Below are 25,689 nucleotides of genomic sequence, written 5' to 3'. Positions count from 1 at the left end.
GCCGTCGGCGTTTGAACCTAATGTTACTATTCCCTGTGAGCCCTGCCCTGTTAGAACAGCTGGGAACCAGACCCTTCCCCTTCCTCTGTGTCACTGTCATAAGGACTCAGCCTTAACCCCCGCTCTCTCCCTCCAGCCTTGTTTGTTGTATCTGAGTACTGGCCAATTTCCTTGAGTTTACATGTCTGGGGACAACACAGAGACTATGACTCTTTCCAAAGGGGCTAAACAGACTTGCCCAGAAAGATGCACAATGGTCTTTTCCCAAGGTCTCTTCCTGTTAGTGAGTGGAACCAGTTCTGGTCTAAACCATGTTGCACCTTCCCAAACTGGCTTCTCTGCCAAGCCATGTGCTTAGAAAACTCCTCTGTGCAGAGCTGGGTGAAGGTCCTTGGACCAGGCGAGTTACATTGATCGTTGTGGTTTGTGAGATCCCTGGGCTGCGGCCCTTCCTTGGGTGCCTTGCTTGAGCCGCTCCTTGCCCCTTGCTTGGTGGCTGGGAAATGGGACTCTGACTGCCCCTGGTTTAGACCATGGGTAGTTATTCCCTAATTCTTCATTCTGGGGTTTCCTTCCAAGCAGCTGGTGCCAGAAGACAAGACACTGGGCAAATGGACCTCACCTCTGATCCAGTCTGGCTATTCCTGAGTTTCTCCAGTGAAGTGAAATCTGTCCCTGCTGTCTCCTAGGTCTGGCCCCATCTCTAACAACACCTCGGAATGTGATCCCGCCCCCTCATAGACCCAGCCCTCATGCTGGCCCTGGCTTTCCTCTGTGCTGGCCTAAGGACTGGGTCATCTCCTGGCCCCACAGCAAATCCTAGCTGTTGGTTCATGTAGTGGCGGGTCAGAAAGCCTGCATGTAACTGCAGCTGGGTGTGTCCCCGCCTGTGTGAATGCTGGTGGAAGTGTAGGACTGGGAGTGGGTCTGCAGCTTGTCACAGCATAATGTGAGAGGGAAGCCAGGCTGGTGAGTCAAAGGATGCAGTGGTCCCCAGTTCCAGTGGTACCTGTCACAGCCCTTACCCCCAAATGGCTGTGTTATGTAATTTATGGACAGCCCCCAAGCCCATCTCATGAGATACTGTTGGAAGTAACAAAACAAACAGGTCAGGAGTGAGGGGCATTAGCATAGTGGGGTGGGACAAGAATGGAATTGCAGTGTGGGAGCTGAAGGCCAGGGTAAGGGGACATTGGGAGAGCTGCATGTGGAGGGAGCTCAGGGCTGGCATATCAGGAGGCTGCAGATTGAGATTGGGGCCATAGCAGAAGGTATGAGAATGTTCCCTTCCTGCCTCCTCATCAGTGGAATGTTGGTCTACTCGCCTATCAGAGAGAAACAATTCACTACAGTGCTCTTATAGTCCTTTATTCTACTGTTGGTATGATTAGAGACGAGAGGGTGAGTTTGGGGTGGGGAATAGTGTGTGTCCATTAAGGTCCCAACAGCAATAAGGGTCACTAGACTGACTTGCATTGTTGGGGCTCTGGAGAAACAGATACTCTCCGGGGTCAGGGTTCCATGGCAGTGTCCCAGGGATGGCGCTGTGTTCATGCCACGGGGGCCAGGCCCACCTAGTTGTTGGCCCTGTCGAAGACAACGTAGTACTGGCGGATGAAGACATCTCGGAGGATCCAGAGCTCTCCAGAGGTGGTGGGGAGGTCAATGCCGTCAAAACTGGGAGATCAAGAGCCTGAGTTCTGCACCAGGGTAAAATGGGACATGGGTTATTGGGCTGGAACTTCAATGACCCCTTGAGTTATTATCCTGCAGGGAGTGCACATGCCTGCACCTGCACCATCTTGGGATGGGATCTCACCCCTGCTCCCAAGCTAAGCAGCGTTAGCCTGGGTCAGGGACAGCTTGGGGATGCAAGCAGTGGGGTTGGTGAGTGAGGCCTGGATGCTCACAGGTATTTAGGGGCATAACTCCCATTGAGGTACCTTTGTGGATCTGGGCCTCAGTACAGTCCCAGTGCTTCAGCCTGAGGCTAAGGGGTGCAGCCTGTGAAGTGGGAAGAAAAGAAAGGCCCTGATCACTTCTTTTCATCCCTTGAGGAGGCAAAGCGCGCTCTCTCCAGACTCCTGGCCAGATTCCAAAAGAAGCGATTACATTCTGCCACCAGAAATCCTGCTGTGATTATAAGTGGATTTGGGCTTCCCCACTGCTTGTCCCACCTACCAGCTGGTGTTGCTGTGTGCTGTTAAAGCAGTTTAGCTGTTCCTCCCCAGAGGGAAGCAAACCTTTATCATGGGGAAGGAAAACTTCTTCCTGATGCCCATGCCCTGGAGCACGAGGCAGTGATCTCTCTTGATCTAGCCTCCCAGCTTGGGTAGCTGCTCATTTAATTCTCTCCTAGCCCCATTAGGCCCCGGCCCTGGTGATCTCCTACGGTGGCCAGCTCTACAGGCTGCCTCGCTGCTCTTGCGGTGTGTCACTTTCACAGTGGGCCTGCCTTGATCTTGACCATCCCTCCCCCTGGATCCGTTTGTGGGAAGAGCTCTCTGCTGCCCCACTCTCATATTGGGGACAGACTCTGAGCTGCATCTCAGTGATGCTCCTGCAGGCCCATGCCGGCTGTGTAGGGGGCAATTGCCAGCATGCTCAGTGCAATGGCCTCAGGCACAAGCCCTGGCTAAGAGGCCCCGAGGCGGCTTTCTCAGCAGGACACTCACATCAGTGATGTAGGCACTGACGGGCAGAGGGTACTCGATGCCATTGATGGTGAAGACGATGTTGGGCAGGCTGCTCATGGCACTGCAGCTGATCTGCAGGGAGGGAGGCAACACACGGAGGAAAGGTTAGACACGTCTCGGGCACTAAGTTCTCCAATGAGAGAGATGGAGCATCACATCCGTGTGTAGCAGACACCTCTAGAAGCATCTCTCCCTCTCCCTGCCCTTACCGTGCCATCGCTGGCGCCGATGTAGGAGTTGATGTTGGAGATGCCAGAAGGGGGCCCAGCCAGCAGAGAAGTGCCAGTGTCAATGACAGCCCGGCAGCCACCAGAGCAAGCGATGGTCTCTCCGTTCATGGTGACGCTGCGAGAGAGAGAGTCGGGGGAACGTTCCCAGTAACACTCCCGATTTCATTCCCACTCAGCCCATAAGCCAGCAGCGAGAGGCCTGCAGGGTGGAGCTGCCTCTCACCCCGCCCACCCACCTCCCTTGCTCCAACTGCCAAGAACTTTCCCCTGATGTTTCAGCCTCAAGCTCCTTGGCTATTGCCCATCGCTCATCGTCCTACAACCTTCTGGGACTGTGACCGATCTAGCCTGGGGGTCACAAACAGAGGTCAAGGGGTTGTGCCCACCCTGCCCTGTACTTTATTGCTAAGCAGAGCGGGCCAGATGAGGGTTCCTGGTGTGGACGAGGTGGAGAACCACTGATCTAACCTTCTCACTGGTGAGCCCCTTTCCTATAGCTCCAAGGAAGGCGTGATTCTGACTCCCTTGTCTCTTGTCTTGTCTAGACTCTGTGATTTAGCTTCCCCAGGCTCCCGCATGCATCTCCTTTTGCCTGTCTCCTCAAGGTGGCCGATGAAGGGGAAGGACCAAGGGGTAGGAGATACCTGTCCATGGTGATTTGCCAGTAAGTCTCAGCAGAGAGAGGGATCTAGTTAAGGTTCCCAGAGTAGTAAGATGAGTCGATGCCGCCGAACATCACAAACCTCCCGTTCTGGTCGTCCCTAGAGAAGGGAGAGGGGAGAGTCAAAGCAGATGCATGAATGGCTGGCTGGCAAGTCAATAGCAAACGCTCTGTCTGAACATAATAATGGCCATACTGGGTCATTACAAAGGTCCATCTAGCCCAGTATCCTGTCTTCCGACAGTAGCCAATGCCAGGTTCCCCAGGGGGAATGAACAGAACTGAATCAACAAGTCATCCATCCTCTGTTGCCATTCCCAGGTTCTGGCAAACAGAGGCTAGGGACACCATCCCTGCCCATCCTGGCTAATAGCCATTGATGGACCTATCCTCCATGAACTTATCGAGTTCCTTTTTGAACCCTTCCCTATTAGAGAAAGCCACAGCTGGGCAGTGCTGGGATACAGTCAGAGCTGGGCACATCAGTGTTTAGTAGCAGAGAAAGGACATGACAGCTGTCTGGGCGGGGCACCTCTACCCCTACTTTGATAACTGTCTCTTGCCAGGTCTCAAAAGCTAAGCAGGGCTGGGCCTGCCCTAAGATTGGATGAGAGACCTCCAAGGAAAGGCCCAGGTGTTTGAGGCAGTGGTGGCAGGTGCTGCTGTTCCCTCTGAGTCAGTACTGAGCAGTCTGGTGCTAGAAGGTGATGAGCCAGGGAGTCATGTGGGTGACGTGGGGCACTTCCCCCCCAGGAGTCAGTGGGTGTAGAGAGGGCCCTGATGCTTTAATATAATCGTTAGAGGCACTAGTGTTCACTTCTGCTCCCAAAATGTACATCATCAGCATGGAATGGCTGCCTTGTTCCACCCGAGATTGCTGTGTTTTGGGAATTCTGATGCAAACATTGCAGGGCTCACTGAATGTGAGAGGTGCTGAATCTCACTGCAGCAGATGGGCTGTTTCCAGCCCTGATTTACGAGCTCAGGTAGACGGAGAAGAGGTACTGGGACACCAAACCCTTGTTCATCATGTTGTCAAAGACGGGGGTGGCTCCAGAGGAGGAGCTGCTGGGGAAGGCCAGACCCAGGATCCCATCAAAGGGGAAGTAGTAGAGGAAGGAGCTGGGCTTGGTCTCGCTCAGGCCAAAGATCTGATTGGTGTCCACAATGCCTCCAACCTTAGAAGAGGGATGGGGACAATCAGACACACCCTACACCCTGGGAGAAGCTGCCAAGTCTGCCAGAGAGTCTTTACAGCGTGCAAGTTCTCAGAGGCTACCATGCCGTGAATTGTGCTCTCTCCCCCATGATTGGCTTTGTTGTCTCTTTCTCTTCCCTTTCTCTATTCCTGTCTCCCAGTTCACAGCCAGTGGAGTTCCTGCTTTAGCTTTGCAGATGCATCCTGTCCTTCGAATTCCTAATCATTTCCCTTCTCTGCTCTAGGGGCTTTGATCCTTTCTTGTGATTTACCTGGATGGTGTCGTAGCCCAGGATTCCGGTTCCATACTGGATGGAGACTTCCTAGCTGGTGGCCTCATAGGTGGAGGAGTCTGATGGGTTGAAGCGATTGTGGTCTTCTGCAAGTACAGAAGAGTCAAATGGTCACAGACCGACTCTTGTAACTCTCCCCATGTGTTGTATGGGAGACTAGTGAGGCTGTGAATTCTTTGGTGGGGGGAGGGTGCTTATGCACTGCAGTGCTCAGCATTGCAATGCCTAGGTCCCGTTGTGAATCTAGCTCCTGAGCTTCCTAGAAACCATTCCCTCCTCTGACACTGTACAATTGGACAATCCACAGACAATGGAAGGAAACCTATTCATATCTGGCTTCCACGGTAGCTGGAAACTGATGATTTTTTTAATTTAAAAAAATTTGATTTTAAACCATGTAAATACATTTTTCTTTTAAAAATAATACTTTAAAATTAAAGTTTAAATTATGACAACATATGTGCAAGCCTAAACTTACTAAAATCTATTAAAATCAGTTAAATTAAATAAAAATTACTATTAATTAGTGCATATTTGTTGCTGAAGTTTTAAAGATAGACCACTGAACTGGTGGATTTCACCGGCTCAGCAGCTGGAACTGGACTTGGTTGAAGTGCTAAACCAGCTTTTCACAGCAGTAGCCTCTTCTGCAGGTGCAGAGAGAATATTTTCTTCATGTCAGTTCATACAGCTAGTTCAGTTCACTGACTAGTTCATTCTAACTTAAGAAATTGACTGGGAGTTGTAAAAGCAAGATAGCTTGTTTTCCTTTCCCACTAAAAAGTAAGTGTGAGAGGATGAAATCCAAAATCTTGGAAGGACATGGTGACCAGAAACAATCAGTTCAATTCACTGACTACACATAAGAACATAAGAATGGCCCTACTGGGTCAGACCAAGTGTCCATCTAGCCCAGTATCCTGTATTCCGACAGTGGCCAGTGCCAGGTGCCCCAGAGGGAATGAACAGAACAGGTAATCATTAAATGATCCATCCTCTGTCACTCATTCTCAGCTTCTGGCCAACAGAAGCTAGAGACATCATTCCTGCCCATCCTGGCTTATAGCTATTGATGGACCTATCCTCCATGAATTTATCTAGTTCTTTTTTGAACCCTGTTATGGTCTTGGTCTTCAGAACATCCTCTGGCAAGGAGTTCCACAGGTTCACTGTACATTGTGTGAAGAAATACTTCCTTTTATTTGTTTTAAATCTGCTGCCTATTAATTCCATTTGGTGACCCCTAGTTCTTGTGTTATGAGAAGTAGTAAACAACACTCTCTTATCTCCTTTCTCTACACCAGTCATGATTTTATAGACCTCAATCATATCTCCCTATAGCTGTCTCTTTTCCAAGCTGAAAAGTCCCAGTCTTATTAATCTCTCCTCATACGGAAGCTGTTCCATACCCCTGATCATTTTTGTTGCCCTTTTCTGAACCTTTTGCAATTCCAATATATCTTTTTTGAGATGGGGCAACCACATCTGCACACAGTATTCAAGATGTGGGCGTACCATGGATTTATATAGCGGCAACATGATATTTTCTGTCCTATTATCTATCCCTTTCTTAATTATTCCCAGCATTCTGGTCACTTTTTTGACTGCCACTGCACATTGAGTGGATGTTTTCAGAGAACTATCCACAATGACTCGAAGATCTCTTTCTTGAGTGGTAACAGCTAATTTAGACCCCATCATTTTATATGTATAGTTGGCATCATGCTTTCCAATGTGCCATTACTTTGCATTTATCAACATTAAATTTCATCTGCCATTTTGTTGCCCAGTCACCCAGTTTTAAGAGATCCTTTCACAGTCTGCCTGGGTCTTAACTATCTTTAGTAGTTTTGTATCATCTGCAAATTTTGCCACCTCACTGTTCACCCCTTTTTCCAGATCATTTTTGAATATGTTGAATAGGACTGGTCCCAGAACAGACCCCTGGGGGACACCACTTTTTACCGCTCTCCATTCTGAAAACTGACCATTTATACCTACCCTTTGTTTCCTATCTTTTAACCAGTTACCAATTCATGAGAGTACCTTCCCTTTTATCCCGTGGCAGCTTCCTTTGCGTAAGAGCCTTTGCTGAGGAACCTTGTCAAAGGCTTTCTGAAAATCTAAGTGCACTATATCCACTGGATCCCCTTGGTCCACATGCTTGTTGACCCCCTCAAAGAATTCTAGTAGATTGGTGAGGCATGGTTTCCCTTTACTAATACCATGTTGACTCTTCCTCAGTTAATTATGTACATCTATGTCTGACAATATTGTTCTTTATTATCATTTCAACCAGTTTGCCCAGTACTGAAGTCAGGCTTATAGGCCTGTAATTGTCAGGATCACCTCTGGAGCCCTTTTTAAAAATTGGTGTCACATTAGCTATCCTCCAGTCCTCTGGTACAGAAGCTGATTTAAATGATAGGTTATAGACTACAGTTATTAGTTCTGCATTTCACATTTGAGCTCCTTCAGAAGTCTTGGGTGAATACCATCTGGTCCTGGTGACTTATTGCTGTTTAATTTATCAATTTGTTCTAAAACCTCCTCTAATGATACCTCAATCTGGGACAGTTCCTCAGATCTGTCACCTAAAAAGAGTGGCTCAGGTCTGGGAATCACCCTCACATCCTCAGCTGTGAAGACTGATGCAAAGAATTCATTTAGTTTCTCCACAATGGCCTTATTGACAACACTTCCTTTGTTTAATACACTGTTAATTTTAAATGCAGATTGTTTTAATAAACTTTTTTCTTAGCTATCCAGCACATTTAAGGTCGTTTTATTTTACTAATAATTTTTAAAAGCTTTTTTTTTCATTTTCAATCAAATTCCAATTACCATGTAAAGGTGAACACGTACTTCAAGTAACAAGATTAGTCAGCTAGCAAAATGAAAAATGCATCCTTCACCATTTTCTCATAATTAAAAAATGTACAAATAAATGTATGTTAAGGTCTATAAGTGGTTACACTCAATATATACAGATTTATTTCTCTTCCTGATTAGAAAGAGGGAAGTATCAATTTTAGGGTAAAAGTTATAATTAGTTGCAAATCAAGGTGTTTTAATGGTTACCAACAAAAAACAACTTCCTGCAGGAAAATAACTAAAAAGTACAAATGCAAAGCAAGATTAAAATCCGTGATTTCAGTCAAGGTTTCCTCATTGCTGATTTAAATCTCTCTGATTTCAATCAAACCACCCAGATGGCGTGTCAAGGCAAGAGGTGTTGCAGGTAACTTACTGCAGGCTGGGCTGGAGCAGTACACAGAGGGCACCCAGAGGTTGGAGGAGCCGGTGTCGAAGAGGACAGAGAAATCCTGGGCTGGGATGCTGATGGAAATGGTTCCAAAGTACTCGATCTGCCAAAGCAAGGCAAAGAACGATGTATCTGTGCAGGAGGTGATTGCCTCTGATTTCATGCAGCTAAGCAATGCAAGGCTTGGTCTGTAGCTGGATGGGTGACTGATAGGTTAAAGGCTAGTGCTTGGGTTGGGGCTGGCAGCTCATCAATCAGCTGACATGGTAACAAACAGCCTACCTTGCGGAGGGATAGCTCAGTGGTTTGAGCATTGGCGTGCTAAACCCAGGGTTGTGAGTTCAATCCTTGAGGGGGCCATTTAGGGGTCTGGGGCATAAATTGGGGATTGGTCCTACTTTGAGCAGGGGGTTGGACTAGATGACCTCCTGAGGTCCCTTCCAACCTTGATATTCTATCATTCTAAAGAGAGGAAACCATTGCCATGCAAGGGCTAGATCCTCAGCTGGTGTAAACCGGCATAGTTCCACCAGCTGATTTATAACAGTTGAGGATCTGGGCTACGGTGGCCTTGCTAAAGGCTCAGCCTGAGCTGCTGTTTCTCAGCCATCACTTTGCCCAGCATGGCTCCTAGGACCTGCTGGCATCTGATGCACAGAGTTGTTTATCCCCAGTTTCCATCAATCTCAGTGTATTGGAAACAGAGAGCCAGCAGATCTGGGAGTTCTATTCCCAGTGCTCTTCTTAATGCCATCCAATCACAGCTGGGGGCTGGATGGCCCAGCATGGGGGCTGGGGAAGGTTCTTGGCAGCAGCAAGGGAAGTGCTTGGTTGGAAGCACATGGGGGGGGGAGTGGGTTGGGGCACTTTTTGGAAGAGAGAGAGATCAGCTGTTGGCAGAGGAATGGGAAGCTTTGATGAGGAGAGGGAGGCTTCAAGACCTGCTCTCCTGCCATACTCATGTCCATGTAGTTTGTTTGGGGCTCGCTGGCATCCTCGTTGGCCAGGCTGGGGAAATACTTGGAGGCCAGGTTGCAAGGGTGTTTCTTCAGGAAATTCTCCAGCAAGCCATGTTCCTTAAGGTTCTGCCTCAGGGATTTCCCCTTCTTCAGGGAGACCCTAATCAACAAGGGTGGGGAGAGAGACTGCTCAATAAGAAATAAACAATAGACAAACCTTGTGTTCAGGGAATACCATGCAGTCCGGCTCTTACATTGCACGGAGACCCCTTTTTATAGCTGGGATTAGCACAGGGTATAGGTGAGTTGGGTGACCAGTGCACTAAAAGTCAGTGTGAGTTGGGCATATAATTCCCGTAGGACGCTTGGAAACTCCTGGCCCATGTGTAACTAGCACTGAGAGGGCCTAGTATGCTGGGAGCTGTACTAATACATTGTATAAGAGAGTCCCCCTGTCCTGTAGATCTTACTAATGAAATAGACAAGATGGACAGAGGACATATGTTCATTTTTATCCAGAGAACTGAGGCCCAGAGAGACTCAGTCACTAGGTCACACAGGGAGTCTGTGGTAGAGCTGGAAATGAACCTAGATTTTCCAAATCCTGTTCCAGTATTGTAACCATAAGCCCATCCTTCCTCATACCTCTGCTATGCCATACAGCCAAGGGGTAGTTCCCACCTGCTGCCTATTAAAGAATGAAGTACTGAGGAGAGAGATGTAGGAGCTGCCTCTGCTGCTAAGGGAACATTGCTCTGTAGAAAGCTGAGCTCAGAATCCCAATGTTTCTTGTTCCCCCCTGCACTCACTTTGTCACCCGGCACTGAGAAAGCACCACCAGACTGAGGAGCAGAAGCCACTTCATGATGTCCCTGTACACCCAAACTGGTGGGGAAAGGAAAGTGTGAGTGCTAAATGCAGCGCAACGCCGGGATGCTGCTCCTTATATGCACATAGTGCAGAGCCTTTCCTATCCCATTAGTAACCCTGATAAGAAATGCAAACCTTCCTCGTAAGATTGTCCAAGATGTCCTTGAAAGAAAGGTCTGGAGAACACTCCAAGTTCACAGATCTCCACCTTCACTTGGCAGTCACCTGAAAATGGGGGCATCTTCTAGAGGGAAGGGGTGAGAGTTAGGGGAGGTTTCCCAGCTAAGCTTTGAAAAGAAATGATGCTGGGTTGTTTTAAAGAGCAAACAGGAGGCACAGAAGAATTGGAATGGGATATAGAGGTATTCACCTCCAGGTCACTGGTTCCAGTTTGGGCCCCAGTTGTAAAACAGCCATGTAGTGGGAACTGGTGTCTCTATGGGAACTGAGATATGAAGCTTTACTCCTCTAGCTCATTGGTATGAATCTGAGCCCAGGTCAGTGCAAGGAGCTGAAGTTAGTGGACAGGGAAATAGGATGCATGGCATGCTACGGTCTGAGTAACTGGTTGACTCAGAGGATATGGAGCCGTTCACCTCTATGGCACTGGTCCAGCTCACTCAGTTCAGTAGAAAAAATCTTTGTCAACCCTGTGGATGAAATATGCTGATGGTCTTTGTGAATTTCCTAGTGACACATGTCAGGGAAGGAAAGGATCAGGTGTGAGGACTTGGTTTGGCTATGGGTAGATGAATGGTTGAATCTAGTTGGCAGCTGGTATCAAGTGGAGTGCCCCTGGGGTCAGTTTTGTTCAACACCTTCATTAATTATTTGGATGATGGGATGGATTGCACCCTCAGCAAGTTTGAAGATTACACGAAACTGTGGGGAGAGGTAGATACGCTGGAGCGTAGGAATAGGGTCCAGAGTGACCTAGACAAATTGGAGGATTGGGCCAAAAGAAATCTGATGAGGTTCAACAAGGACAAGTGCAGAGTCCTGCACTTAGGACGGAAGAATCCCATGCACTGCTACAGGCTGGGGACTGACTGGCTAGCCGGCAGTTCTGCAGAAAAGGACCTGGGGATTACAGTGGATGAGAAGTTGGATATAAGTCAACAGTGTGCCCTTGTTGCCAAGAAAGCTAATGGCATATTGGGCTGCATTAGTAGGAGCATTGCCAGTATATCGAGGAAAGTGCTATTCCCCTCTATTCAGTACGGGTGAGGCCACATCTTGAGTACTGCGTTAGGGAGGTGGCGGAATCTCCATCCATAGAGATTTTTAAGACCTGGCTTGACAAAGCCTTGGCTGGTATGATTTAGTTGGGGTTGGTCCTGCTTTGAGTAGGGGGTTGGACTAGATCACCTCCTGCGGTCTCTTCCAACCCTAATCTTCGATGATTCTATGATTCTATGAATGTGATGTGACTGCCCTCAACAAGTCTGAGGGCAAATGGTAAGTTGTGGTTGGCAATGACAGGACTAAGGCATTGATGGGCTATGGAGCCCACCAGTGGAGGAGAAGAGGGAAGAGATGTCCAGCCCTGGTTGGGTAGAGGGTAAGTTCACCATTACATAGGGTTTAGGGGGAGAGAAAAGGAGATCCTGGATGGCCCCCAAACTGGAGTGTGATTACCTGCACTGGGAGCAGATCATGGGTTCAAGTCCCCATGGCTGGGATGTGTGGGGAGGCCTCGCTGCTTAGCCCTGACACTGCAGCCATCCTATTCCTGGCAGGAGGCCATCCACGGACTTGGGCACCAGGCCATGTGCCCACGTGCTAGGAGCAGCTGCTGTGCTTGAAATCACAATGAGAATCCCATGAGATTAGACAACAGCATTTAACTTTCCATTTACCACTATCCACTCCTAACCCTGTGGGAAAAGCAAACACCAGGGGAGGGATGAGGTTTTCATGTGACTAGGAGTAAAGTCACCTTAGGCCAGTGACAACCCTAACAAAGGGGCCTAGAACTGGGCAGGTCTGACCTTGCTACTCTGTGTATAAAAACTTATCAGTTCAAACAAGTTTATCTGAGCAGAACTGGTCCTGAAAATCAGCTTATCCGATGTCCCCTGTTGCCCCACAGTGAGGTCCTGGCCTCTGGTGTTAGTCTCGCAAATGGGCAGATATTTTCCATTCCCTGCTCCAGATTTTTCAACAAAGAAGTGAAATAGATCTCAGATTTAGAGAAGAGAGGTTTTCTTTGAGACGTCTGACACCAGAGAGACAATACAGGCACCTCGTTGCACGCTGAAACAGTATGGATTAATCCTGTCCTATAGCATGCCCTTCTTTTCCAGTCTTGGGTCTCCACACAGCTCTGCGAATGCCTCTCAAATTAGACCTGGTTATAATAGGCCTGGGGATGAAACACACACACAGCACTGCTAAAGCGCCTCCTGAGAGACAGGCTGCCCTGCTATTCCAGCCCTTAGTCTGACACATCTACAGCTCTTCTGATGCCCCTCAGTCCTGACCTGCAGCTCCCTGTGTGAGTTTATAATATAGTCTCTTCTATAGAAAGTTGGCTGATCACAACCAATTGTGCAATTCCCTTTGCAGAATTCCTTGCAGCCTGCAAGAATTTGTGACTGATTTGAGGATGAAGAGCTGAACTTGTAAGTTTGGGGAGGCTAAAACTGAGTCTCTGATAAGAGACCAGATTGGGACTGGGATCGGGAACATATATCTCAGAGACTACTGGAAGAGCCATAATTAACCCATGACAAATATGTCAGAATTTGTCAAGCAATTGAAGTCACCCAGTCGAGAAGGAAGATTTTGGAGGGTGGGCAGTGCTCTGATACTGTGGACATGGTAGAGAATCCAAAATCCTGCAAGAAAAGAGACCTGAGGCAGAAAGGGATGGAGACTTCCAAGTCAGAGTTCTGAAAAAAGAGCACATGGCTTGTGCTGGTTGCCACAGTGTGTACAGCTCCAAGATAATGCCCGGCAGGTGGGAAAAAGATGCAAGAAATGCAATGGATTCCATCATGTTGCAAGAGTTTGCAAGGACCATTAAAAAAAACCCCAACAGCTTTCCAGTCAAAATGTTGACTGTGAGTGCCGGAGTTACTCCTCAGGGTGAGACCCTGTGGCAAGTAATACAGAGTGGTATGGAGATCATATTCCCAGTCCCTATTTTTGAGTTCAGAGGGAGCTGTCAGTACCAGATGGGACTATGTTTAAAGGAATCAGGATGGTGCTTCATAAGACGGTACAGTAAAATGTGTAATGAAGGAGAAATGAAGGTGATTTAGGAATTGAGAAATCTAAGAGAAGTGCTGGAAAAGTTTTACACTGGGCTCAAATGAACAGCAACATTGAGGAAGCCATCAGGGCTTGTCGTATGTGCCAAAAGTTCAGGCCAAGTCTAGGAAAAGGGCCAGTGTTGGTGGCACAGGAATAATTGGCCCCCTGGAGCAAAGTAGGCAGAGATTTATTATATTGGCTGGAAAAATCTCTGTCTTCATTCTAGACTATTCTCACTTTCCTGAGATAGCAAGGTTTATCAGTAGGACGGTTATAAGTGTTTGGAGGAGCGAGTTATATAAATGTTGTTTGTGAAGTGTTGTTGTTATTATGTTGTGGCTGGATATTGGGAATTGACCTTTCAGAGCATTCAGCTTCCCAGGCACAGGAAGTCTGGGGAAGGAGTGCTGCAGAAGCAGAGACAGGTGGAACTCAGTGACTGAGTGAAGAGGGGCTCTTTCAAGCCCCTTGGGCCAGAGTGTTTCCTGAAGACCACACAGCCCTCCACCCAGACCAGGAGAAAGAACAAACAGAGGCAGAGGCTCTAGAAGCTCTCAGAGCTACCTGGGCATCAAACCAGGTAGCATGGCAATTCTTGTGTTCCTCAAACTTTTTCCACTCTGGAGCTTTGTCAGGTTTAAATTCTTGTAATGGAGACATTTTCTGCTATTTCTGTAGGTGAGCTTGTGCATATTCATCAAATATTTAGATCAGGGCATTGAATCACTGGAATAGAATCTCCATGATTTCTAGACCTTCAGCCTTAACAGGGCCACCAGCGGGAGGTGATATGGCACACACAGCTTCACCCCGACAGGAAGCTGAAGGGAAGGGGGATCAGGTATAGATCTCTTATTGTGAATTGAAGGTCCTATGACAGAGAAGACCTCTATCCCCAAGTTCAATAATTGTTCCAGCCCTGACCTGGAAGGGTTACCTCAAAAGGTGGGAGAAAAGAGAGGACTGGTTTCTATGACCCATTTGATCTCTGGCTTATATACTGAGATAAAGGGGCCCAATTGGTGCCCCTTATGATTAATTTATCTGGCAATGTGGACACCTGTCCCACCACGGTCTGAGACTGAGACCCATCCCCTCCCCACTCATCTGACACAGGGCCACCAAACATCCATCCCTTGATTTGGGCTCAGACTGTACCTAGAGGCCTAGAAGTAGAAGGCTCTGTATGCTAATTCTAATGCTCCTGAGCCAGTTGTTCCCCAGTTTGTGGCCAGATTGGACTGAGGCACAATGAGAAGCAAATGGCTCCATCTTCCATTCTTGAACTTGTCAGACGGTCAGTCCCCTTGGTTGTGATGCTTCTTAAAAGGGTCTTTATTTCAAGCCAGGAACTCCACCATACATGTTTATGATTATTAAGCCCTAGTTAGTGGGTGGGGGAATGTGGCTCATGAGGTGTTTGCTTGTCAGGAATCTGCTAGTGCTAAATGGAAAGTAAAAGTTGTGAAATCTGTTGGGATTCTCATTCTTTTTCAGGCAGAACGGATGCTCCTGGTGCATGGCCTGGTACCCAAGTTCAGTGGATAGTCTCCTGAGAGGAACAGGATGGCTGAAGTACCAGGGCTAAGAAGTGAGACCTCCCCCACATCCAAGCCATTGGAACTTGAACCCATAATTTGCTCCTGAGCCAGGGAATCGGTCTCCAGGTTTGGGGCCATCCAGGATTTTCTCCTTTTCTCTCCCCATAAGGTCTAAGTCATGGTGACCTTACCCTGTTCCCAAGGAGGACTGGACATCTGCTTCTTGCCCATCAACAGGGGCCTCTATGGGGCAATAAACAAAAATTCACAGAAGCCCACGATCTGTCCCTGGCTTTTACTAAAAATACCCGTGAGAGAATCTTAACCTTAGGCTATGTCTACACTGCGCAGCTTTTAGTGACATGGCTGTGCTGCTACAGCCGTGCCATTAAAAGGTGCGCAGTGTAGCCACTATTTGTCGGCAGGAGAGAGGTCTCCTGCCAACAAAAAACTTCCACCCCCACAAGCGGCGTTAGCGTTGTTGGCAGGAGAGTGCTCCTGCAGACAAAGCGCTCCTGCAGACAAAGCACTGTTCACACCGGCACTTGTCGTCAGCAAATCTTTTGTCTTTCGTGGGTGTGTGTTTTTTTAACACCTCTGAATATTGTTAGCTTATAAGCCTGTTAGCTCGAGATAGAATTTTGGATTTGATGTTCTATACTCTTACATCCTTACAAATATGTGTGAAGAACAAAGGACAAAGATGCTGTGTGTTGCATTTCCCACAACCAGATGGGGCTTTTAGGGGCAAGGGAGGATTGTGTGGGGCGGTAAAATGCTAAAAGACCAGAGAAATGACTGCCCCTGACTGGAGCACAACCTCACTGCTTACCCCTCCATGGAGTACAAAAGGAGTGGGATGAAGACCCAGGCTCACAAGCCTCCCGAGCAGAACATGACCGTAAGTTATAAGGAGTGTGACTAGGGGTGTGCACTGCAGGTATATTTGGGCCTGCTAAGAAGAAGGAGGGGGAGTAGGAATGGGGAATGGGAGTGGGAAGGGGAATGATCATGGTAATAGGGGACTGGGAATAGGGGAATGAGGAACAGGGACACAGGCAATGCTCTGCAGTGTCAGAGCTGGGAAGGGGGACACAGAGTAAATGCTCTGCAGCATCAGAGGTAGAAGCAGAACACCGGGAAGAGGGAGCTCCATTGGTGTGCGGAGCTAGGGGTTAGAAGAAGAAGGGGTTCCACTGGGGTAGAGAACTGTAATTGGGGGAGGGGAAGGGGAAAACTCTATCGGCATAGAGTGATAAGCCTGACTTGTGTGAAGGGCTTCGGAATTTGTTTGCTTGGAACTAACCCCAATAAACATCGCATCGCCTGCACTTCAAACTTCTGGTCTTCCGCTTTCCGTCTGCATGACAAGAACCAGGGAAGGGGGGGGGGTGGGGGAGAGAAAGCCCTCAAACGAACGCCAGAAGTTTTGTCTTTCACTTGCCAGTGTAGACAAACATTAGTCACTGGTATGAATCTGAGCCCTGCTGGGGGCGGGGAGGGTAGGAACGGGGGGGTGGGGGAGTGTCTAACAGTGAGAGAGCTGCCAGGGGCTGACCTCCAGCAGCTCGTCCAGCCCTGCTGCTGCTCCTGTGTCAGGGTCTGACCGCAGCTGCTCCAGCCCCAAGGGAGCTGAGCCAACCCCATTCGCTGCTTCAGGCCTGAGGCTACTGCTCTGATGGCCTGGGGCTGACAGCTGCTCCAGCCCCGCACTGGAAGAAGATTCTGTGAACTCTGTGACAGAATTGTATCCTTACCAATGACCCAGAGGTGTAAAGCTCCATATCCTGGTTCCCAAAAAGAAACCAATTCCCCACTGCATGGCTGCCTTGGGTGCAGGGGACTGGACTAGATGACCTATTGAGTCCCTTTCCTGTCATACACTTCTGTGATTCTATGGCTGTATTGCAAGTGGTGCCAAAAATGTGGAAGGCTCCAATCCCATTGAGTTACCCTCTCTCCCAGCATGGGGCTAGATTGGAATGAAGAACCAAGCAGTGAATGTCTCCGTACCCCATTCCAATGCCTCCTGTCCCATTCTTTAAAGCAACCCCAAGGCATTGCTTTTCAAAGCTTAGACGTCCCTGAACTCTCACACCTTCCCTCTAGACAATGCCCCATTTTCAGGTCACAGCCAAGTGAAGGTGGAAATCTATGGACTTTGAGTGTTCTCCAAAATTTCGTTTAAGGACATTTTGGAAGATCTTATCGGGAAGGTTTACATTTCTTATCAGGGTTATTCATTCGATAAGAAAAGCTCTGGGCTGTGTGTTTATAAGAAGCAGCACCCAGGCGTTTCTCTACATTCACCACTCATCACCACTGGCTTGTGTGTCAGAAAACATCATGAAGTGGCTTCTGCTCCTGAGTTTGGTGGCGCTCTCTCAGTGCCGGGTGACAAAGTGAGTACTGGGGGAATACACCACTTTGGGCTGCTGAACTCGGCTTTCTACATAACCCTGTGTGATTATCAAGGGGAATGTCTGCACCGCTCTCATTCTCTTCTCTACTCTCCCTTCGTATATAGGCAGCAGCTGGGAACATCCCCTTAGCTTTGTGTTGTAGCAGGGGAATGAGGAAGGCAGGTCTTGTGGTTCAGGCACTGGAGTGGCACTTGCGAGATCTGGGTTAATGCCTGGCTCTACCACAGACTCCCTGTGTGACCAAGGGCAAGTGATGGAGTCTCTCTCTGGGGATCAGTTCTCTGTGATAATATTAGTGTTTATTATTTGTATTATCACAGCATGTAGGACCCACAAGTCATGGACCAGAACTCCATGGCACTAGGCACTGGAAGGCTGTCCCTTCCCTAAGTAGATAACGACCACAATAAGACATAAGAGACAACAGAGACATGCAGACAGACTGAGAGGGGAGCACAACTAAACAATCAGTCAGCTTGATGGACAGTGATCTCTGCACACCAGCAGCCAAACTGTTGTTATGGTTTTTTTATAGGCATGACGACAAGGGAGAGTTTCTAAGGAGGGATTTGAAGGAGGACAGTGTGGTAGCTTTTCAGATGCTTATGGGGAGGACCTCCCAACCATAGGGGGCAGGTGGGAGAAAGCACGAAGGTGCGTGATTGAAAATTTATCAAGTTGGCAGTAGAGGCTGGCATCATGGGCCAATGGGAGATGGGCATCAATAGCTTGATAGCCAGTGAGGGATAAGAGGTAGGGTGGGACTGAGTGCGAAGGACCTTGGAAGTGAAGACAAGCAGCTTATGTCTGATATCATAGACCAGGGGGAGCCAGTGGAGGGACCCAAAGAGAGGAGTGTCATGTTCAAAGTGACTTGCTAGGAAGATTATATTTGCAGCAACGTTCTGAATGGACATGAATGTGGCAAAATGGCATTTGTCAAGGCCAGGGAGAAGAAGTTGCAGCAATTGAGACATGAAAGGAGGACAGCTGGAACGAGAGCTATGGCTGCGTGAAGGGATAGGAAAGGCTGCGTCTCAGAGAGCTTATGCAAGAAGATTTGGCAAGATTTAGACATAGCCTGGATGTGAGGAGCTAGACAAAAGTTGTTTCACATGTTTTGGGATTGGCTTTTTTTGTAGGAACCGATCCCTGTACAGCGTGCTCTACCCACGCCATGTGTGACTTATTCATCTTTATGTTCCCATCTTATCTCGTCCACTGTTACCCTGTCCTTTGTAAATGATTCCTTTGATGTTCCCTGCCTTATCTTGGCTAGTTCAGCCATTCTGTCTCTTGGCTTACCATGCACTTACCTGTCCTGGTTAGCCATAGACATTCTGTGTTCAGCCTGCTGATCTATTCACAGTACCTTACTAATCCTGCCTCCTAAAAAATGAGGCCTCCCTCATGTTCAATTAGTCCCATCAAGCCAGGCCTAGAAGGTCGAGATTTGAATTTGGACAGAAGGAGACAGGCCTGGAGGAGGGAGGCAGATCTGTGAGTCATCGGTATAGAGGTTGTAGTGGAATTTGTGTTTGCGGATGAGATTACACAGAGATAAGGGGTAGAAGGCGAATAGAAGGGGACCAAGGACAGAGCCCTGTGGAACTCCCACAGAAAGTTGGAGGGCAGATCCTCTGAAGGCATCAAAGGAGTGATTACAGATGTAGGAGGAGAACCATGAGAGGAGAGACATGGAAGCCAAGGAAGAAAGTGATTTCAAGCAGAACGGAATGGTTGACGGAGTCAAGGTGGCAGATAATAGTTCCTTTGTCCATTTTGTCTATTTCAACAGTAACCTCTACAGGACAGGGACTGTCTCTTTCTATGTATTAGTACAGCTCCCAGAATGTTAAGCCATCTCTCTTCTATACATATCGGCTGGGATTTTCCAAGAATCCTACAGAAAATTTGTGCCCAACTCCCTCTGACTTTCAGTGCCCTGGGCACTCAACTCCTTTGCACTCCTTTGATAATCCTAGGTATACTAAGGGGTCTCAGTGCAATGTAAAACTGGATTGCACTGTCGGTGCTGAACACAAGGCTTGTCTATTGTTTATTTCCTATTGATCGGTCTCTCTCCCTACCCTTGTTGATTAGGGTCTCCCTGAAGAAGGGGAAATCCCTGAGGCAGAACCTTAAGGAACATGGCTTGCTGGAGGATTTCCTGAAGAAACACCCTTACAACCCAGCCTCCAAGTATTTCCCCAGCCTGGCCAACAAGTTTGCCAGTGAGCCCCTAACAAACTACATGGACGTGAGTATAGCAGGAGAGCCGGTCTTGTAGCCTCCCTCTCCTCATCAAAGCTTCCCACTTCTCTGCCAACAGCTGATCTCTCCTCCCAAAAGTGCCCCAACCCACTCCCCCACCCATGTGCTTCCAAGCAAGCTCCCATCTTGCTGCAGCCACGAACCTGAGCTGGGCCACCCAGCCCCCAATTGTCATTGGATGGCATTCAGAAGAACATTGGGAAGAGCACTCCCAGGGTTTGCTGGCTGTCCTCTTCCAATCATGCTCTTCCACACACTGAGATTCAGGGGTCTGAGGCTAAATAATTATGTGCGTTTGATCACCTGTGGCTATTGGAGACCAGGAGGTGCTAGGAGCCATGCTGGGCAAAGTGATGGCAGAGAAACACCAGCTCAGGTTGAGCCTTTAGCAAGGACACTGTAGCCCAGACCCTCAGCTGGTGGAACTATGCCGGTTTACTCCTGGTGATGATCTAGTCCTTGGATGGGAAGGGTTTCCTCTTTGTCCATTGTTTTTTGTCCTGCTTTGGCAGATCGAGTATTATGGAACCATCTCAATTGGTACGCCTGCTCAGGATTTCACTGTCATTTTCGACACCGGTTCCTCCAACCTGTGGGTGCCCTCTGTGTACTGCTCCAGTGCAGCCTGCAGTAAGTCACCTGCAACCTCTCTTGCCTTGACATTCCAGCTGGGGTGGTTGACTGAAATCATAGAGATTTACATTAGCAAGGAGGAACCTTAATTGAAATAATTGATTTTAATTATTTTTCGAAAGGCAGTTGATTCTCACTGGTTTGTAACCACTATACTCAGGTTGACTTGCAACTAGATATTTACATTATATTTCGTACTTCCTTTAGCAAATCAGGGGGATACACATGTCAATACACATTTATTTAAGCAATTAACATAGCTTTATACACATTTATTCAAATTCTTACTTTGTTCATTTTTTCGTTATTTTAGAAAATGGTGAAGGTGTTTCTTATTTACTACATTATGATTAATTTTTGGTTTCTATCAGACTCAATTTGGATGGAAATTGGAAAATTCACTTTAAAATTCAAAATCCAGCTTTTAAAAAAATTAGTTAGAACTCCTTTCAATGGGCTGTATATACAAGAAAGAAAAATTTATCAAAACATGTTTTGCATTTAAAAATAACAGTTTTATGAAACAAAGGAAGTGTTATTTGTAGTCAGTGAATTGAACTGATTGTTTCTGACCCACACGTCCTTCAAGATTTTAGAACTTGTAGAGCTCATCCTCTCGCACCTAGCTTTTATTCAGAGATTGGAAGAGGAAAACAAGTGTTCCCATTTTTTCAATTCCCAATTGGTTTCTTAAGTTGGAATAAACTAGTCTGTGAACTGAACTAGTTAATAAACTGACCTGAAGAAAGTATGCTCTCTGCACCTACAGAAGAGGCTACTGCTGTCAAAAGCTTGTTTAGCTTGAAACTAAGGAAACTCTGGTTCCAGGTGCTGAGTCAGTCCAATCTTCCAGTTCTGTTGACTTTCTTTGAAGCCAGAAAACATGCACTACTTAACAGTAACCTTTGTAATTAATTTAAATTATTTTAGTAGATTTTAGTAAGATTTAGTAAGATTTTAGTTTAGACCTTACCGTATGTTGTCATAATTTCAAAGTTAATTGAAAATAGGTTATTTAAAAAAAAAAATATACTGACATCTTAAAAAAATCAGATTTTTTTTTTATCATTGATTTTTATTCACCCGGGAAGACAGAGTGCAGCAGGTCTCCCTCCATTTTCCTTCCACATACTACACAGTGTCAGAGGTGGAATGGGTCCTAGTAAGACAAGAAGCTAGATCCACAAAGGCACTTGAGTGTGGCAATGTTGAGTCCTGCAATGTGTGACTCTTAGGCATCCTGACCTCACCAAAGAATTCAGAGCCTCGCTAGTCACCCAAGCTCTCCGTACAATGCATGGGGAGAGTTACACGTGTCAGCCTGTGACCATCTGACTCATCTGTACTTGCAGCAAACCACAAAAAATTCAACCCTTCAGACTCCTCCACCTACCAGGCCACCAGCCAGAGCCTCTCCATCCAGTATGGCACCGGCAGCATGACTGGTATCCTGGGCTATGACACCGTCCAGGTAAATCACAAGAAAGGATCAAAACCCATGGAAAAGACATGGTGAAGGATTTGGCATTAGAAGGACAGGACGCATCTGGGAAGCTAAAGCAGAGTATGGGTATGAACTGGGAGAGGGGGGATAGAAAAAGGGAAGAGAAGAGGCAATGAGACTAATCACAGAATATTCTCATATGGGGGAGAGACCACAGTGCAGGGCACGCCAGCCTCTGAGAACTCCCCAGGCCACCAGGACCCTGTGGTAGACTTGGCAGCTTCTCCAGGGTGTAGGGTGTGTCTGATTGTCCCCATCCCTCTCCCAAGGTTGGAGGCATTGTGGACACCAACCAGATCTTTGGTCTGAGTGAAACTGAGCCCGGCTCCTTCTTTTACTACGTCCCCTTTGATGGGATCCTGGGTCTGGCCTTCCCCAGCATCTCCTCTTCTGGAGCCACCCCCGTCTTTGACAACATGATGAACGAGGGTTTGGTGTCTCAGGACCTCTTCTCCGTCTACCTGAGCTCGTAAGTCAGGGCTGGAAACAGCCCATCTGCTGCAGTGAGATTCACGTTCCTATAGCGCCTCTCTCAATGAGTGATCCCTGCAACATTTGCATAAGAATTCCCCCAAAGCAGCCACCTCTGCGGTGGAACATGGCAACTGTCCTATGCTAGTGATTTAAGTTTTTGGGAGCAGAAGTGAACACTAGGGCATTGGTATTAAACTGACTCCTGGGAGAAGAGTTTCCCCTAATACCTCACCCAGATGATTTCCTGGCTCAAAACCTTCTAGCACCAGGCTGAACCATCTGCTCAGTCCTGACTCTGAGGGAAGAGCAGCCCCTACTGAGTCACTGACACAACTGCCTCACACACCTGGGCCTTTCCTTGGTGGTCTCCCGTCCACATGTGGCCAGGCCCAAATGTGCTTAGCTTTTGAGATCTAGGAAGAGAAAGCCCAAAGTGATGTCAAAGCAGGGGGTGAGGTGCTCCTCTCATCCAACCAGCCTGTCCTATCTTGGCTACTAGATGCTGATATTCCCAGCTCTGAGTCTACCCCAGCACTCCCCAGCTGTCGTCCTTCTCTAACAGATGGAGCGATTGCTATTGTCTCATTAGCCAACCATTCATACATTCTCCTTGACTCTCCTCTCTCCCTTCTCCAGCAATGACCAGACTGGGAGCTTTGTGATGTTCGGCGGCATTGACTCCTCTTACTACTCTGGGAGCCTCAACTGGATCCCTCTCTCCTCTGAGAGTTACTGGGAAATCACCATGGACAGGTATCGCCCACCTCTTGGCCCTTCCCCTTCAATGTTACCTTGAAAAAAGGAGATGCATGTGGGAGCCTGGAGAAGCTCAACTTAGAGTCCAGACAAGATGAGAGACAAGACAAGGGAGTTGGGATCACACTGTACTTGGAGTTATAGGAAAGGGGCTCACCAGTAAGGCAGTTAGATGAGTGGATCTCCACCTCGCCCATAACAGGACCCAGAGATGACCTGTGTCTGCCACTAGTAGGGGGGCAGGGTTAGGGCAGCACCCCCCCCCCACGTCCCCTGTGCCAGGACCCCTCTCTCCCCTGTTTAGCAATAAAGTAAAGGGCAGGGTGGTCGCAAACCCCTGACATCAGTTTGTGACCCTCAGGCTAGATCGGTCACAGTCCCAGAAGGTTGTAGGACAAGGAGCGATGGGCAATAGCCAAGGAAGGAGAGATTGAGGCTGAAACATCAGGGGAAACTTTTTGGCATTCAGCAAGAATCACCCTACAGGCCTCTCACTGCTGGCTCGTGGGCTGAGTGGGAATGAGATCGGAAGTGTTTGTGGGAACAAACAACAAGTTCCCCCCGACTCTCTCTCTTGCAGCGTCACCATGAACGGAGAGATCATCGCTTGCTCTGGTGGCTGCCAGGCTATCATTGACACTGGTACTTCTCTGCTGGCTGGGCCCTCTTCTGGCATCTCCAACATCAACTCCTACATCGGCGCCAGCGATGGCACGGTAAGGGCAGGGAGAGGGAGAGATGCTTCTAGAGGTGTCTGCTACACACGGATGTGATGCTCCATCTCTCTCATTGGAGAACCTAGTGCCCGAGACGTGTCTAACCTTTCCTCCGTGTGTTGCCTCCCTCCCTGCAGATCAGCTGCAGTGCCATGAGCAGCCTGCCCAACATCGTCTTCACCATCAACGGCATCGAGTTCCCTCTGCCCGCCAGTGCCTACATCACTGATGTGAGTGTCCTGCTGAGAAAGCCGCCTCGGGGCCTCTTAGCCAGGGCTTGTGCCTTAGGCCATTGCACTGAGCATGCTGGCAAAATGCCCCTGCACAGCCAGCGTGAGCCTGCAGGAGCGTCACTGAGATGCAGCTCAGAGTCTGTCCCCAGTATGAGAGTGGGGCGGCAGAGAACTCTTCCCACAAATGGATCAAGGGGGAGGGATGGTCAAGATGAAGGCAGGCCCACAGTGAAAGTGACACACCGCAAGAGAAGCGAGGCAGCCTGTAGAGCTGGCCACCATAGGAGATCACCAGGGCAGGGGCCTTACAGGGCTAGGAGAGAATTAAATGAGCAGCTACCCCAGCTGGGAGGCTAGATCAAGAAAGATCGCTGCCTTGTTCTCCAGGGCATGGGCATCTGGGCATCAGGAAGGATGTTCCTTCCCCATGATAAGAGTTTGCTCCCCACTGTAAAGGAACAAGCAAGCTGCTTTAACAGCACACAGCAACACCAGCTGGTAGGTGGGACAGGCAGTGGGGAAGCCCAAATCCACTTATAATCACAGCATGATTTCTGGTGGCAGAATGAAATCGCTCCCTTTGGAATCTGGCCAGGAGCCTGGAAAGAGCGTGCTTTGCCTCCCCAAGGGATGTGTCATGAACAGAAGTTGTCAGGACCTTGCTTTTCTTCCCAGTTGACAGGCTGCATCCCTTAGGCCTTGGCTTAGGCACTGGGGCTGTTCTGAGGCCCAGATCCACAAAGGTAGCTCACTGGGAGTTAGGCATCTAAGAAGCATCAAAAATTGGGGCCCAACTTACCAGTGTCACTCCCTGCAGCCCACAGAGGTCTCCTATGGAAGCCCTACCCAGTCTAATGCTACTTGGTTTGAGAGCTCTGAGATCCCAGCCCAAGATGGTAACAAGCACCAGCAGGCCCTACAGGATGGTAACTCACTGAAGTTCCAGCCCAATAATTACCATGTCCCCTTTTCCCCTGGTGCAGGAGTCAGGCTCTTGTATGTCCGGCTTTGAAAGCATCGACGTTGGAGGGCTCTGGATCCTCGGAGACGTCTTCATCCGCCAGTACTACGTTGTCTTCGACAGGGCCAACAACCAGGTGGCCCTGGCCTCTATGGCATGAACACAGCACTATCCCTGGGGCACTGCCATGGAACACTGACCCCGGAGAGTCTCTGTTTCTCTAGAGCCCCACCACCGCTTATCGATCAAGTGACATCACCCCACACTCACCCTCTATCCCATAATTTTACCCCCAGTAGAATAAAGGAATATAAGAGCATTTGAGTGAATTGTTTCTCTTTGATGCGGTTTAGGATTGGACCCATCTTTTATTCATTTTTTGAACATTGGCTTTTAGGGCCACAGCTACCTGCCTATGAGTACTAGCAACAATTTTTAGCAGCTGTTGCATCCACTGGTCTGTAAGGACCCGGGGTTGCAGTTTATTAGCGGTGCCCCACCTACCCACCATTGTTCTGAAAGGCACATGTCTTTGCCAGTTGTTGCCTTGAATGGGATAACTCCATGAGAGACCACAGAGTCCATTATGACCATAAGAATAAATGGTAGTGGCTGATCCCAATCCTTTCCCTGCTGGTTTACTATTTTTTAAAAAGCTGTTTTAAGAGTGCGGTTAGCCCATTCTAACTGGCCTGAACTTGGAGGTGTCCTGCTAGATGCAATTTTTGCTTGATTTGACTTGCT

At 48.2% G+C, this 25,689-nt stretch overlaps 1 protein-coding gene and 1 pseudogene across 3 annotated transcripts; one reads left to right on the top strand and one right to left on the bottom strand.

Moving 5' to 3' along the window:
- Positions 1–1,430: 1,430 nt before the first annotated feature.
- Positions 1,431–10,167, bottom strand: LOC311521428 (pepsin A-like; annotated as a pseudogene). The gene is made up of 9 exons: positions 10,112–10,167; positions 9,306–9,462; positions 8,329–8,446; positions 5,058–5,164; positions 4,566–4,765; positions 3,571–3,687; positions 2,906–3,041; positions 2,676–2,768; positions 1,431–1,700 (listed from the first exon to the last, which is right to left on the bottom strand). The product of its transcript is annotated as a pepsin A-like (transcript).
- A 7,080-nt stretch (positions 10,168–17,247) lies between these two features.
- On the top strand, positions 17,248–25,256 carry LOC311522024 (pepsin A-like). Of its 2 annotated transcripts, none has more exons than XM_084630855.1 (9): positions 17,248–17,373; positions 19,498–19,654; positions 20,181–20,298; positions 21,654–21,772; positions 22,075–22,274; positions 22,916–23,032; positions 23,616–23,751; positions 23,889–23,981; positions 24,968–25,256. In XM_084630855.1, exons 1-9 carry the CDS (start codon positions 17,318–17,320, stop codon positions 25,103–25,105), a joined length of 1,134 nt encoding a protein of 377 aa, XP_084486981.1. In that variant the 5' UTR covers positions 17,248–17,317; the 3' UTR covers positions 25,106–25,256. The 2 variants fall into 2 exon arrangements, with proteins under 2 accessions (XP_084486981.1, XP_084486980.1); XM_084630854.1 differs by lacking the exon at positions 17,248–17,373 and adding an exon at positions 17,716–19,148.
- The last annotated feature ends 433 nt before the right edge of the window (positions 25,257–25,689 follow it).

Source organism: Lepidochelys olivacea (genome assembly GCF_965140295.1).
Source record: "Lepidochelys olivacea isolate rLepOli2 genome assembly, chromosome: 6".
Taxonomy (NCBI): domain Eukaryota; kingdom Metazoa; phylum Chordata; order Testudines; family Cheloniidae; genus Lepidochelys; species Lepidochelys olivacea.
Note: the sequence above shows the minus strand (reverse complement) of the source record. Positions and strands in the feature narration are given on the sequence as shown.